Genomic DNA, 14,846 nt, shown 5'->3' with positions numbered 1-14,846 from the left:
AGAAGCATGAGATGCTAGAGTCAGACTGCCCAGATCCATGTCTCCACCGTGCTGCTGCCTGGCTGTCTTACGCTGGGTAAGCTACTCAGCCTCTCCAGTGCTCGGTTTCCTCATCCAAAAGGTAGGAATAAGAAGAATGGCTTCAGGGCCATGAAAACTCAGTGAGATTCTCTATATGAAGTGCTTCAGAGGCCTGACAGTTGGTCGGTCCTCAGTACGTTTTAGCTGCTATTACTCTGTGCTTCGAGCTCTCACCGCACGCTAAGCCCTATACCAGGCGCACCACGGGCAGTCTGTAGAGGAAAGTGGTTTTACATCTATTCCTGTGATGGTGACTTAGAATTACCCACGTGTCTGTGGACTCCATGGCTAACACGAATAGTTGAAACAGCTGCAGCTTTATAAAGCCCTCCAGCTCACTGAGCTCCTTATAGCACTGATTGCGGGCGCTGCTTATTCGGTGTGTGCTATTTTACTCCTGTTTGTGATCTCACTTTCTCAGCTAGGCTGTAAGCCTTTCAGGAATGGGAACTATACATGAGAGTTCTCTTCTGCTCCAAACAGTCATTGGATGTGTGCCTGGTAAAGTGTTTGTTAATGAAGGTGATGATGCAAAGTGAGATCTTAGCATTTAAAATAGGTTAAGAAACTGGGTTTTTGAGAAAGAGCCTACAACTGCAAAAATCCACAGTATTAAGAGCAGCCGAACTTAAATTGTATTAACTCTGATAACTAGCCAAAGCCACACATATAATTGTCCTTCTTTTCAGAAAGGGGCATAATGTAAAAACAGTAATTGGATGACAGGGACAAAAGTCCCAGAAGCTGCTAAGAAAAATAGGAGCAGGAAAAGGTGGATAGTATAAATGTGTTAGATTTTTAACATTTCTGAGGTGATAGCAAAAACAAGAAACGTTTAATGTCTAAATCAATGGTGAAAAAAAAGTTGAGCTGTATTAAAGATAGGAAAGCAACCACTGTTAGAAATAAAAATAGACTCTATTATATATTCTAAGTAACTGAGGAGATAGGTAGTAGGGAAGTTTGATGTGCTCTGCCTCTAAAGGAAGCGTGATCATTTCTTTACATTGCTAATGGAAAACTGTTTCTCTTCCAGACAAGATGAACCTTCTAATAGCAGTCAAGAAATAAACTCTGACGACAGGCGACCCCAATGGAGACGAGAAGACCGAATCCCTTACCAAGACAGAGAGAGCTACAGTCAGCCAGCATGGCACCATCGTGGACCTCCTCAGCGAGACTGGAAGTGGGAGAAAGATGGCTTTAATAATAGTAGGAAAAACAACTTTCCACATTCTTTGAGGAATAATGGTGGACCAAGAGGCTGCTCCGGGTGGCATAAGGGTGTTGCAGGAGCCTCCTCAGCTTGGTTTCACAACCATAGTAATTCTGGAGGTGGTTGGCATCCAAATAGCGGAACGGTAGATTGGAGTCATAATGGTACAGGAAGGAATTCCGGTTGGCATTCTGAAGGAACAGGTGGCTTTTCCAGTTGGCATATGAATAGCAGCAACGGAAACTGGAAATCCAGTGTACGTAGTACAAATAGTTGGAATTACAGTGGCCCCGGAGACAAATTTCCAGCAGGCAGAAACAGAAATCCTAACTGTCAGATGGAAGACCTCGCTATGCTGTGGAACAAGAAATCTAAGTCCAACAAATACAGTCAAGAGAGATATAGTTGGCAGCGGCAAGAAAGTGACAAAGTTGGTACGGCTGCCGCATATAGAGGTCCTTCAGAAGGATTTACAAGTGATAAGTTTCCTTCAGAAGGCTTACTCAACTTCAATTTTGAGCAGCTGGAAAGCAAAACTTCTAAACAAACAGATCCCATAGCTTCCAAAATGGGTGGGAAGAATGGCAGTATAGGGAGGGACAAGCTCCATCGCTGGACTCCTTACCCTTCTCAGAAGACTCTGGAGTTACAATCAGGAATGAAGGAAGTCCCTGGTAACAAGGCAGAAGTGATAGAGAAGCCTTTCTTTGACTTCAGCTTCACAACCACAGGAACACCAGAGCCCCAGACTGACGAAACAAAGAATTCCCCAGTGCTGAAAACACAAAAAGATACACAGAGTGGATCCCTTACTCACAAGGCCCCTCCTGACTGCGCTGCTTCTTACGAGGTGGTGAGGGATTCCCCCATTACAGAAAAGCACGAACAAGAGCCTCACTTAAGTAAGATGCCATCATTAAAATCCGCACTCCTTCCAATTCCAGTCACCAAGTCAGTTCCTCAGAAGCCAGATTTAAAGAATCCCTCAAAAAACACCAAAACAAATTCTTTTTTTCCTGGAGAACACTCCAGTCCCTCGAACAAACCCACTATGGAAGACAGTCCTGGGTCTTACATAACCAAACTGCGAAGTTCATGTCCTCATGTCTTAAAAGGGAATAAAGGTACGTTCGGCACTCGGAGGGAACCTGACGAAAATTTCAGTGACCCGTTACAGAAAGCCGAAGAGGCGCTACAGTGTCATGAGTCATTGCAAAACCCACTTCTTGGCACTTCTAAAAGGACCAGGAACTTTGCAAAAGCAAGTAGGAATGTTGAAGAGTCTGAAAAAGGATCTTTGAAGATAGAGTTTCAAGTACACACGCTCGAAGATGAAAGTGATGGGGAGCTCTCTGACACGGAAAAGCATGGATCAAAAATTGGAACCTTGGGCTCTGCCACTACAGAAATGTTATCCTGCAGCACTCACATCGCTGATGAGAAAGAGGGGGATGACCCAAACGTGAAAACATGCAAAAAACTCTCCACCAATGCATGTACAGCTCATCAGAAAGAATCTGAGTTGCAAATGGCCTCTGCAGCCAGTCCACCCTCTGGCTTACTGCTAGACCTGAAGACGTCTCTAGAAGATGCACAGGTGGATGACCCCATTAAATCTCATGTATCTTATGAAACAGAAGGTTTTGAGAGCACTAGCTTGGATGCAGAGCTCCAGAAAAATGATCTAGGTCAGTCCTCAGGCCCTCTTCTGCCTGAACTCAGTAAGCTTGGCTTTCCTGCCTCTCTCCAGAGAGATCTAACCCGGCACATTAGTTTGAAGAGCAAAACTGGAGCACACCTGCCCGAGCCAAATCTCAATAGTGCTCGCCGCATTCGCAACATCAGTGGTCATCGAAAGGGTGAGACGGAGAAGGAATCTGGGCTCAAGCCCACCCTTCGACAGATTCTCAATGCATCTCGGAGAAATGTCAACTGGGAACAGGTCATCCAGCAAGTAACCAAGAAGAAGCAAGAGCTTGGCAAAGGCTTGCCCAGGTGTGTACCTCTTTTTAGTATCCTGTTTCTCTTTTAAACTCACCCTTTGACCCTGGTCAAGGGAATTCTACTTACTAATTAAATGTTTGTAAGAAATACATGTTGTACATGCCTGGTTGGAGTATCAAAGAGCAACTGCTACTCTGTAACAATAGCAATAGAGTGTTTCCTGCCAGGGAGTTCAGGTCGCAAAGAAGCACGTTAGCCTCTAAGGAATGAGATGGGGATGTACAAAAACTGATCAGAAATCCATCACTTTAGCTACAGGGGCCAGAGAGTGACAGCATGAGAGGGTGTATTTGTGGATCCATATCTACCTCTCTCTCTCTTTTTTTTTTTTTTTAAAGATTTTATTTATTTGACGGATCATAAGTAGGCAGAGAGGCAGGCAGAGAAAGAGGGGGAAACAGGCTCTCCGCGGCAGAGAGCCCGATGCGGGGCTCAATCCCAGGATCCTGGGATCATGACCTGAGTCGAAGGCAGAGGCTTTAACCCACTGAGCCACTCAGGTGCCCCTCTACCTCTCACTCTTAATTAGCAGTGTTTTTAAGTATCACTATCTTGTTACCTATAAACAGTTACCCTTCTGTATATACTCTGGGCGTTGTATTTGTGATCACAAAATACTTGCTCTTAAGTACTTGTGTGGTATTCTGGCTGTTCCTCTAAGGTGGAGGAGCTAGACTTTTCTGAACAGTAAAGCAGCATTCAACATAGGGTTGCTGTGTGAAAATCGGCCCACTGTGTTATAATTATACAGCCCTTCAGGCTTCAATTTTTATCCCTGTTGAAATAGCATATTTATTGTGCACCCTTTTCCATCACTCGAATATTGAGATTTTAAAGTTCTTGTTTTTAGCCTCGTGCCTGGCACTCGTGAATGCTCAATAAATATTTTTTTTGTTTGGCTTGGACTTATGGGCTGTTTATAAAAATTTTTTGTTGTTGGTTCAGAAAAACTCCAAACTAATAAAACTCCGAATTTTTACTTCCTCAAATGTATTCTCATAACTGGGCACAAATCTCCAATTTAGTACTGGTTACATGGTAGTACTTACGGATGGTTATTTACTTTGTGTCTGGAACACTTACTAGACTGTGAGCTTCTTGAGGGCAGAAACCATCTTATGTATATTTGTAATCTCATTAAGTGGTGCTCCCTCTCCCCTAACCATGTGTGATTTGTGGGGCTTTTTCTTTGTTTTTTTTCCTGAAGGTTTGGCATAGAAATGGTGCCCTTAGTTCAAAATGAACAAGAGGTCTTGGATTTGGATGGGGAGCCTGATCTGTCCAATCTAGAAGGATTCCAGTGGGAAGGCATTTCCATTTCTTCATCTCCTGGCCTGGCCAGGAAGCGAAGCCTCTCTGAGAGCAGCGTGATCATGGACAGAGCTCCTTCCGTATATAGCTTCTTCAGTGAGGAAGGTACAGGTAAAGAAAATGAGCCCCAGCAGATTTTTTCACCTAGTAACTCATTGAGGGCTTCCCAGAGTCAGACAACAAACATGGGCCTTAAGCAGGAAGTGACACCTGTGGCTGCCTCGCTCAGAACAGGTGAAAGGGCTGACAATGTCGCGAGTCCTAGGCGACATAGTGCGCAGTTGTCTTCTGACCGGATGATACCTTTGATGCACTTGGCCAAAGACCTGAACAGCCAGGAGAGTTCTACGCCATCTTCAGAGAACCAGAATACCCAGGAGAGTAATGGAGAAGGAAACTCGTTATCATCAAATACATCCTCAGCCCTCGGAATCTCCAGTTTGGCAGACGCAGCCACAGACAGTAGCTGTACCTCTGGGGCCGAACAGAACGACGGCCAGAGTGTGAGGAAGAAGCGAAGAGCCACTGGCGTGAGTATGATTGCCCATGCTGGTTGTAGGGCATTTCATGGGGTGACTTGGCTGTTATAGAAAAGATTTAACTGTTTAATTTTCTCTGGGTAGCTGGGCTCCCTCTGCTTCCTACTCTGACATAGGTTTGTGAGGCTCCTACTTTCATGTTCTTACCCTGTTTGTGTCTTTCACTGAGTAATTCTACTAAGTGAGATGTCATCAAATATGAATGTACAGTACTAGGAAAATATGAAGTCATCTCTAAAACTAGTCTCCAAACCGGTGATTCTTTGTATCACCTGACTAAGGAGTAAGCCACGTCTTCAGCTGTAACTCTGTTTTCACCATGCATTCTGAACTGCTGCTCAAGAAAGGCACTCTAGTGTTGCATTCGTAGGCCGTGAATGCTTGTTAGACCCAGGACTGTCGGGCTCAATGCTAAGGTAGTTTTCATACTACTAGAGTGTGTCCATGTGAACAGAGTCTTAGAAATATTTTTAGGCTCTGTTACTCCGTGTTTTGTACCTCACCTACCCAGCTTGGCCCTTTCAGAAGCCATTCCTTAACTGACACCACTTCTCTTCTGTCGTCTCTGTCGCTAATGCGGCCTAACCCTTTCTGAAAAGAACCCTTTCTGAAAAGAAGAAAGTTATTGGTAGTGATATAGTCTGGAATGTGACCCTGGAAGAAAATGGGCTATGTCCTTTATTTTTTATTTATTTTTATTTTTAAATTTTATTTGTATTTTTTCACCTTCCATTTTTTATGTTTGCATTTTTTTCCATTTTTAAAATTTAAATTCAGTTAATTAATGTGTAATGTATTTTTGGTTTCAGAAGTAGAGGTCAGTGATTCATTGGTCTTACATAATACCCAGTGCTCATTACATCACTGCCCTCCTTAATTAAGGGGCTGAGGTAGTAAAGCACAGTAGTTAAGGGCTTGGCTTGTAGACCTGGGCTCAAATCCCACTTTGCTTTGCTCCTTTGAGTTGAACACTGTAGTGATATTGTTGAATGAAAGTTTGTACTGTAACGAAGCTCATATCTAGGGGCTTGTCATGTAGACTGTGTAGCTTTTTGTTGTAAAGATTCTGTTGCGAAGATTTCCTAGTAAAGTAGGAACTGCCACAGTGAAATGAGGTATATGTATTATTGGCTTTGTCCATACTTCTAACTATACCATGTTTTACCAATGTGAAATGCTTTGTCTTAGCCCCAGTGCTTCACCACCTCTAGGATGCTAGGAAAGTGCTTGACCTCAGGTTCTGTTCTGGGGTTTGTTTATTTGTTTGCTTTTTTTAATTAATTAATTAATTTATTAATTTATTTGACAGAGAGAGATCACAAGTAGGCAGAGAGGCAGGCAGAGAGAGAGAGAGAGGAGGAAGCAGGCTCCCTGCTGAGCAGAGACCTGGATTCGGGGTTTGGTCCCAGGATCCTGAGATCATGACCTGAGCCGAAGGCAGCGGCTTAACCCACTGAGCCACCCAGGTGCCCCTGTTTGTTTGTTTTTAAAATTTTAATTGATTTGGGGTACCTGGGTAGCTCAGTGGGTTAAAGCCTCTACCTTCGGCTCAGGTCATGGTCTCAGGGTCCTGGGATCGAGCCCCACATCAGGCTCTCTGCTCAGTGGGGAGCCTGCTTCTCCCTCTCTCTGCCTGCATCTCTGTCTACTTGTGATCTCTCTCTGTGTCAAATAAATAAATAAAATCTTTTTTAAAAAAAGATTTAAAAAAAGATTCTAATTGATTTAAAGGAGGGAGGGAGGGGGAGAGAGCTCAAGCTTACGCACAAGCAGCAGGGACAGAGGAGAGGGAGAGAGAATGCCCGGGCAGGCTCTATGCTCAGCACAGAGCCTGATGCAGGACTCAGTGTCACAACACCGAGATCATGACCTGAGCTGAAACTTGGAGTTGGACGCCTAACCAACTGTGCCACCCAGGTACCTGTTTTATTTAGTTTTTAAATCATGTACATTCAGCTAATATTTGAGTTCAGACCTTGTGCATGAGATTCCTAGTGACCTGTTAGAGATGGTAGCAATAATGAAGAATATTGTATAATGGTCTTAGAATTGATTGTTTTTTTCCCTTCCTGGGTAATGGCCTGTACACATTTAATATTACTCAGTTTTCTTTCTCTTCTCAGGATGGATCTTCTCCCGAACTCCCAAGTCTTGAAAGAAAAAACAAAAGAAGGAAAATCAAAGGAAAGAAAGGTATAGTGTGAAAGATTCTGACAGAAATTGTTCTTATAGCAATTCAGCCTTTTTACACCTTGACACAGAGTATAGCTTGTGGTTATCAAACACTTATCCCCCATTTATTATTATTTTTTGACATTTTTGTTGTCCTGATTAAGGGCATAGAAAAGTTTGATTTTCTACCATATTTAGTTACAGCTATAGGAGAAATATTTGATGCCACATAGACCCATAACTTAATTGAGTTCAGTATAAAGTCAGAAAGTCTCATTGGTCTTTTTCAGTGATGGTGAGGAATAGGCCATTTAGTAAAGATATTGTCTTCTCTTGGTAGTTTATAGCCATTTCTCTCAATTTCCATTTCTGAGATATATTTGTTGCTTCTCTTACTTGAATTGAGGGAAGTTGTTAGAGTCGCTCTCTTATGATAGACTTCTATGATACTTGCTTTTCCTAACTCTGAACCCTTTCTGGTGTAAGGGCTAGTGTGGAAAGTAATTGGATGAACCTTGGGTGGTTGGATGTGATGGATAAGGTAGGATTCGAGCACAACCCCAATTTCTGGCTGAGACATCTTTGGGGATGTTGGTATCATTTGTAAAGCTAGGAAAGTCCATGAGAGGAACAAGTTGAAGGTAGAGGAAGATGACAAGTTCCCTTTTGAATTCTTTGAGTGAAAGGATCTTAGAGACACCTCAGTAAAGATATCAAGGTAATAGTTGGGTATGTGGATCTGGAGTTTAGGGTAGAGGTCTTGATTTTCTGAACGGGAAGAAGACAAACATTAAGATGACAAATACATACACGTGGTAGGACAGTTTACTTAAAGTAATTTAAATGAACTCTTTTGAAGCTATATTTTCTTCAGGACATTTTCTCTAATAAAGCGAACTATTTTATGTTAGCTAAGAGACGAGAAAAATATGAATTGGAAAGAGAGTGGAAGCCATTCACATCTGGAGTGTAACCTAAGCAAAAACCATAGTGAAGAGAGTGGTAGATAAAGGAAAAATGGGAAATGAAAGGTACAACAGTTGCTTTGCCTGGGGCAAAGATTTCACTTGGGAGGGAAGTGGCCGAAGATGGTGATAAGGTAAGATGGTACTATGTCTCGGCACACTTGAACCTATGAGTTACCTCCATCTTACCAATTCTCACTTTTGGGTTGGCTCTGACATCATTCTTGACTATGTGACATGTGAGATTGGATGAGTCTCCAGTGACCTATTGGAGAGAAAATAAAAGTTTCTCCTAGAGAATTGCTGTAGTTCTACCTTCTGAGGAGCTGTCTTAACTAAGAAAAAAATCTCCAGTATTAAACTGAGCCTTATGGTTTCTCTTGGCAGAACGTTCTCAGGTTGACCAGCTGCTGAATATTTCTTTAAGGGAGGAAGAACTGAGCAGATCACTGCAGTGCATGGATAACAACCTTCTGCAAGCCCGGGCAGCCCTGCAGTCGGCATATGTTGAAGTTCAGAGGCTTCTGATGCTCAAGCAGCAGGTAACAGCTGATGGAACATTTAATGAGAACAGATCATCTCTAAAGTTGGATTTCAAAATGCTTAACCAGTTACTTTATTTTTAGATAACTATGGAGATGAGTGCACTGAGGACCCATAGAATACAGATTCTGCAGGGATTACAAGGTATTTGGAGAGCATCTGATGGATTGGATCCTTTGTAGCTTATTTCTTCGTTGTCTATACAGGGGTATTGAAGTAGTCATGGAAAGGTCGTATGTTTTCTCTCCTGTCTCCTTGCTTTTGGGGTGATTGTATACCCCCAAAATGCTTAGCAGCGGGGGCAGTATGTCGCAGAAAGATCCTTGGATTAGGAATCAAAAGACCTGGGTTCAGATCTTGGCTCTTCTATTAGTAACTATATGACTTTGGGTAAGTCACTTAAAATTTAAAAATGGAATACTAATGCCTGTTCTGCCTGTGTCCCTGTTGGTCGTATAGATTTTATGACAACATATTTCAAAGAATTATCAGGGACTTCAGAATTCTCTTGTAATGTTTAGAAATACAAATTGGCTCTGAAATGAGTGATTTTTCAGAAAACATTTTTGCATTTGTATGTATGTATGTTTCCTGTTCTAGAAACATATGAACCTTCTGAGCGCCCAGACCAGGTTCCTTATAGCCTTCCACGAGAGCAAAGGAACAGTAGATCTCAAACATCTGCTGATGCCACACTGCTGCCTACTCCCTTTTTCCCAGTTTTTCTGGAGCCTCCATCTTCCCACATGTCTCCGTCGTCCACCGGAGTCCCTCTCCAAGTAACCACATCTCCTCCTTTCCAAGCCCATGGCAGTGTTCCTGCTCCAGACTCCTCAATTCAGATTAAACAAGAACCCATGTCTCCTGAACATGACGAGGGTGTGAATGCTGTGTCACAAGACTCTGCTGGCAATGTGTCCAAGGAATTACCACAAGCTAATAGTATGTAAGCTTTTCTGTGGGTTAAGGGCATCCCGGAAGTGGGTCTAGGGCAGTTTTAGGTCAGTGATGTAGTCATATTTGCCCCATTAAAACGGAAGTTGCTAGAATTAATTTTTCTTGATTTCCTTCATTTAGGGAGGATTGCCTATTTATTTTTGAGAAAGAGAGAGAGTGCGCTTGTGGTGGGGGAGACGTAGAGGGAGAGAGAGAATCTTTTTTTTTTTTTTAAGATTTTATTTATTTATTTGACAGAGAGATCACAAGATCACAAGTAGGCAGAAAGGCAGGCAGAGAGAGAGGGACGAAGCAGGCTCCCTGCTGAGCAGAGAGCCCCATGCGGGGCTTGATCCCAGGACTCTGAGACCATGACCTGAGCCGAAGGCAGAGGCTTTAACCCACTGAACCACCCAGGTGCCCCAAGGAGAGAGAAAGAGAATCTTAAACAGGCTCCATGTCCAGTGCAGAGTCTGACTTGGGGGTTGAGCTCATAACTGTGAGATCAGTACCTGAGCTGAAATCAAGAGTCTGTCACTCAACTGACTGAGCCACCAGGTGTTTCTACGATGATTATTTAAACATCAGTAATTTTTCCTCAATATCTCTTAATCTGGGATTACTAAACTTACTTTGCATTAGCACCTAAAAAGTTCCATAATGAGGATTGGTGCAGAATTATTTTTTTCGTGAGATGAATGGAGTTGAAGTTATTCAGTCAACTTCCTAGATAAGCTATATCCTCTGAATTTCTTGGCACTTATCTTTACCATTTAAAGGCAAGGCAGGTTTAATATAAGCCTGAGAGAAAGGTGCTCATGATGAAAGGCAGAGGACACTGGAGTTGGAATCATGAACAGGAACTTGAGTGGTTTTGAGAAATAGCCAGTTTTTACTCTTTTCATAAACTACACCTGCCTGGTCACCATTTGAGAACAACTTCTAAGCTATTCTTAACGTTACCTGAAGTTTGTGTAATTGTGATGGTGCTATATTGACAGTTCACAAATAAACTGGCACTGTGTGATCTGAATGGAAAAAGTCTGAAGAATTACCCTAGATTTTCCTACCTGTTATAACACTAATCTAGGTATCTATCTTGAATGTATATTATCTTTTATCTGAAATTTTGCTGCCCTTGTGTGAGTAGTATTCAATATTTTTTTTAAAAAATTGGCAAAGAAGTATTATAGTGATTTTTAAGCCAAGATTTTTTAAAATGTCTTTTATTAGATTTCTTCCTCTGCAAAATAATTTAAGTTCACTGTAAAAAAGTTTGAAGACTGGGCACCTGGGTGTCTCAGATGGTTAAGCATCTGCCTTCAGCTTAGGTCATGGTCCCAGATCCTAGGATTGAGTCCCGCATTGGGCTCCCTGTTCCAGAGGAAGCCTGTTTCTCCCTCTACCTCTCTCTCTTTCTTTGTCTCTCATGAATAAATAAATATATTCTTAAAAAAAAACAAAAGATGTAAGAATAAGAATTAGGTGTTATTTTGTTATATATTTTTTCAGTCCTAAATTATAAATGTTTGTGTGTTTATCCATAGACTTTATACAAAAGGAAAATCATAGTCTGTTATAACCTTCTTTCTACTTGATTTCTCATGATCATTTTCCTGTGTCATAAAAATAATTCATCTGAAATACTTTATGTCTGTGATTATTTCATCAGTTTAAATTCCTCCACATGAAATAACTAAGTCAAAGAAAATAGACATTTTTAAGTCAGCGGACTTTTTAATTACTGTTACGTAGCCACACTGGCTGATGTACTGGTAAAATAGCATCGTGAAAACATCTGAGAAATTAAGCCTAGCCGAGTAGATATTTAAATGTCTACCAAGAATAAAACATGATGTTAAATATGTGAACGTGTCAAACAAGAAAGAAAAGAGATTGGTAGAAACAGTCTGTGCTCATAAAGAGTTGGGTTTTTTTTTGTTCCATGAAGAGTTTTTATGTGGTATAAGAAAGACATGCATGTTAATTGTGAGATCAGTGCAGGGCCAAGTGTAGTAAGTGCTATCATAGAAGTTTCTGTAGGTTATGGGAAGCTGAGAGGTGAGATAACTGCTTTAACAATTGTAGCTTTGTTCACATATCACTGAAAGGTCATTATTTGGTAGAGATTCAATCGTTGATAAATAATGGCAGTTTATAATGATAAACAGCAGACACAAAAGAAGATGCAATAATTTTTTTTCCTTCTCAATTCAGGCGAGAACAGTGACAGTTGTTCAGTCTATCCAGTCATCACTGCAACATTGTCCTTGTCAGAGGTCACAGAAAGTTTCCATGAGCCCAGCCAAGAACTGAAGTTTTCCACGGAGCAAGGAAATACCAGGAACAGAGGAAATGCGCCCTCTCCCCAACCAACTGATCTTCCAGGCATTAATAAAGAAGATGAAGAGCCAGTTAAAGGCAACAGCGGGTCTGAGGCCTGTACCAGTTCTTTTCCAAGATTGTCGTTTGTTTCTGAAACCCCTGTAGAGAGGGAGCCCCACTCTCCAGCTGACCAGCCTGAGCAACAGGCAGAGTCTACCTTGACATCGGCTGAAACTCGGGGAAACAAGAAAAAGAAGAAACTTAGGAAGAAGAAAACACTTCGGGCTGCTCATGTTCCTGAGAACAGTGACACTGAGCAGGATGTATTTACTGCTAAACCTGTAAGGAAAGTAAAGACTGGAAAGTCAACTAAAGGGGGGAAGGTGACAACCTCCACCTGGGAAGATAGCAGAACTGGCCCAGAACAAGAGAGTGTCAGGGATGAACCAGATAGTGACTCGTCTCTGGAAGTCCTAGAGATTCCTAACCCTCAGTTGGAAGTGGTGGCCATTGATTCTTCTGAATCTGGAGAAGAGAAACCAGACAGCCCATCTAAAAAGGATATTTGGAACTCCACAGAGCAAAACTCCTTAGAAACGTCTCGTTCTGGCTGTGATGAAGTTAGCTCTACCAGTGAGATTGGCACTCGTTATAAAGATGGTATCCCTGTAAGGTGAGGATGTTGTGCTGGTCCAGTCAGAACAGCTTTTACCCTTATTCGTTTCTTAAAAGATAGAACTTTTGATTATGAATCACTGTTTAAATGAATTAGATGAAAAGGAAATCAATAGAGATTCTGGGTATGGAAGAATCAAACCTTGCCAGTGGAGATTTTCTGCTTTCTCATTTGTGTTGTAAATATTTACTGTACTTACATTTCCTTTCATATAGAAATTTCAGGTGGAAAAACTGATCGCTTCTATCACTGCTGTGTTGCCCATTTTATGTCAGGAAAATTTAAGTTTTACGGCCTCCTATTCACAGGTGCTAAAAAGATGTTTGCTGTTATTTTGTAGTGTGGCAGAAACTCAGACCGTGATCTCCTCCATAAAAAGCTCAAAGAACTCTTCAGGTATTGGTTATTCAGCTTCATTTAAATTAGCCACAGAAAAAGAGGCTTGTAGATATTAGAGCCAGGGTTTTAGTAAGCCTATAGAGTGGGGTTGGGGGGATGATTGTCAGCAAGAGGATTGCTTTGACCAGCAATTATGGTATCTGTAAATCCTAAATCCGGCCTTTGTAGTTTCTTATTCCCATCTGTTGTATCTGTTCAGCTAATGACTATTAAGGTTTCATTGCCTCCCTGGGGTTTTTGCTTTGAGAAGGAACTGCATAAAGAATGATGCCTTGGGGCGCCTGGGTGGCTCAGTGGGTTAAGCCTCTGCCTTTGGCTCAGGTCGTGACCTCAGGGTCCTGGGATCGAGCCCCGCATCGGGCTCTCTGCTCGGCAGGGAGCCTGCTTCCTCCTCTCTCTCTGCCTGCCTCTCTGCCTACTTGTGATCTCTGTCTGTCAAATAAATAAAATCTTAAAAAAAAAAGAAGAAGAAGAATGCCTTATTCAACAGAACAACTTGGCAGCAGAAGAGAGGATATGGAGAGAAATTTGGTACTTTCCAGGTTCACTCAAAAAATAAGTATCTATCTTTTCTCCTATGTGAGAGCCCTTCTCTGCCTTCTCTTGTTATAAAGTCTTCATAATGAAGATCATTAATGAAAAATGTGTTTTGCTAGGGGAACTAAGTTTTAAGGAGAATCCAGGGACCACTAAAACCTGTAATGGTTTTGATTTTTTAGTATCTTTTCAGACAAAAGCAGGCACGTCTCTGAAACATACTCTTATTTTCCAGAAATATCTTCCGAGCCAGGAGATGATGATGAGCCCACAGAAGGGAACTTTGAGGGGCACCAAGCCGCAGTGAATGCAATTCAGATATTTGGGAACTTACTGTATACCTGTTCAGCAGATAAAACTGTCCGAGCTTATAATCTGGTGGTGAGTTGATAAATCAATTGGAATGTTTTTGCAGGACTCCAGGGCACACTCTCCTAGACAGTAGGGGAATCCATTTTCTGTCCAAAGATGAGGTGAGTTTTAGACTAGCTGTAGATGAGGTTGATGCCATGGCTTAGCAGGGTCACTGGGGACTTAGCTTCTTCCTGTCTGTCCATTCTGCTTTTTCTGGTGTCACCTCTTTCTAAAGCTAGTTCTCTTCCTGCTCACAGACAGATTTCAGAAGGCCCTGGGGTTTCTTTTTCCTCCCATCGCTGTAAAAATGGGTCCTATGCTTGACCATGAACAGCTGATTGGCCAGCAGTAGAGCTTGGCCATTCAGGTTCTGGTCCTGGTGTTGCCAATGAGGTCCTTCATGTCGCTGCTACATAATAGGTTAGAATGAGTATCAGGGAAGTACTAGAGGAGGCATTTTTCCTCACAGTTGATTAATTGTGCCAAGTTATTAAGGAGAGCAACAGTGTTCTTGTACCCAACACTTAGTGTAATCTGATGCTCGTTTTTCTCAGTTTTCATAGAATGAACTTTCCATAGAATGAGTTTTTAATTTGGTATGTGTCAAACTAATTTTTCTTATCAAAGGTGATAGCCAAGAAGCTTTAGGAATAATTCATTGTCTGAACAGACACCATGAAAGTATTTGAAATTGCTGAAGTCTTGAAAGTCAAAAGGTTAGATAATGGACCATGAAATGTGTTCGCTCTAGGCAACAGGTGTCTAGGTTCCATTAAGCTAGTGATGGG

At 41.9% G+C, this 14,846-nt stretch overlaps 1 protein-coding gene across 1 annotated transcript in view; it reads left to right on the top strand.

Moving 5' to 3' along the window:
* The window catches only part of ZNF106 (zinc finger protein 106), a 70,470-nt gene that overhangs the window by 38,974 nt on the left and 16,650 nt on the right, over positions 1-14,846 (top strand). The window contains exons 5-13 of the mRNA XM_004751198.3: positions 1,118-3,292; positions 4,509-5,142; positions 7,275-7,344; positions 8,676-8,830; positions 8,915-8,975; positions 9,432-9,773; positions 11,985-12,765; positions 13,109-13,164; positions 13,940-14,085. Of these exons, the coding sequence (XP_004751255.1) occupies positions 1,118-3,292; positions 4,509-5,142; positions 7,275-7,344; positions 8,676-8,830; positions 8,915-8,975; positions 9,432-9,773; positions 11,985-12,765; positions 13,109-13,164; positions 13,940-14,085 (4,420 nt within the window). The remainder of the gene's footprint in view (positions 1-1,117; positions 3,293-4,508; positions 5,143-7,274; positions 7,345-8,675; positions 8,831-8,914; positions 8,976-9,431; positions 9,774-11,984; positions 12,766-13,108; positions 13,165-13,939; positions 14,086-14,846) is intronic.

This window comes from Mustela putorius, unplaced genomic scaffold (assembly GCF_011764305.1).
Source record: "Mustela putorius furo isolate JIRA1106 unplaced genomic scaffold, ASM1176430v1.1 tig00003898_pilon_pilon_pilon, whole genome shotgun sequence".
NCBI lineage: Eukaryota > Metazoa > Chordata > Mammalia > Carnivora > Mustelidae > Mustela > Mustela putorius.
Note: the sequence above shows the minus strand (reverse complement) of the source record. Positions and strands in the feature narration are given on the sequence as shown.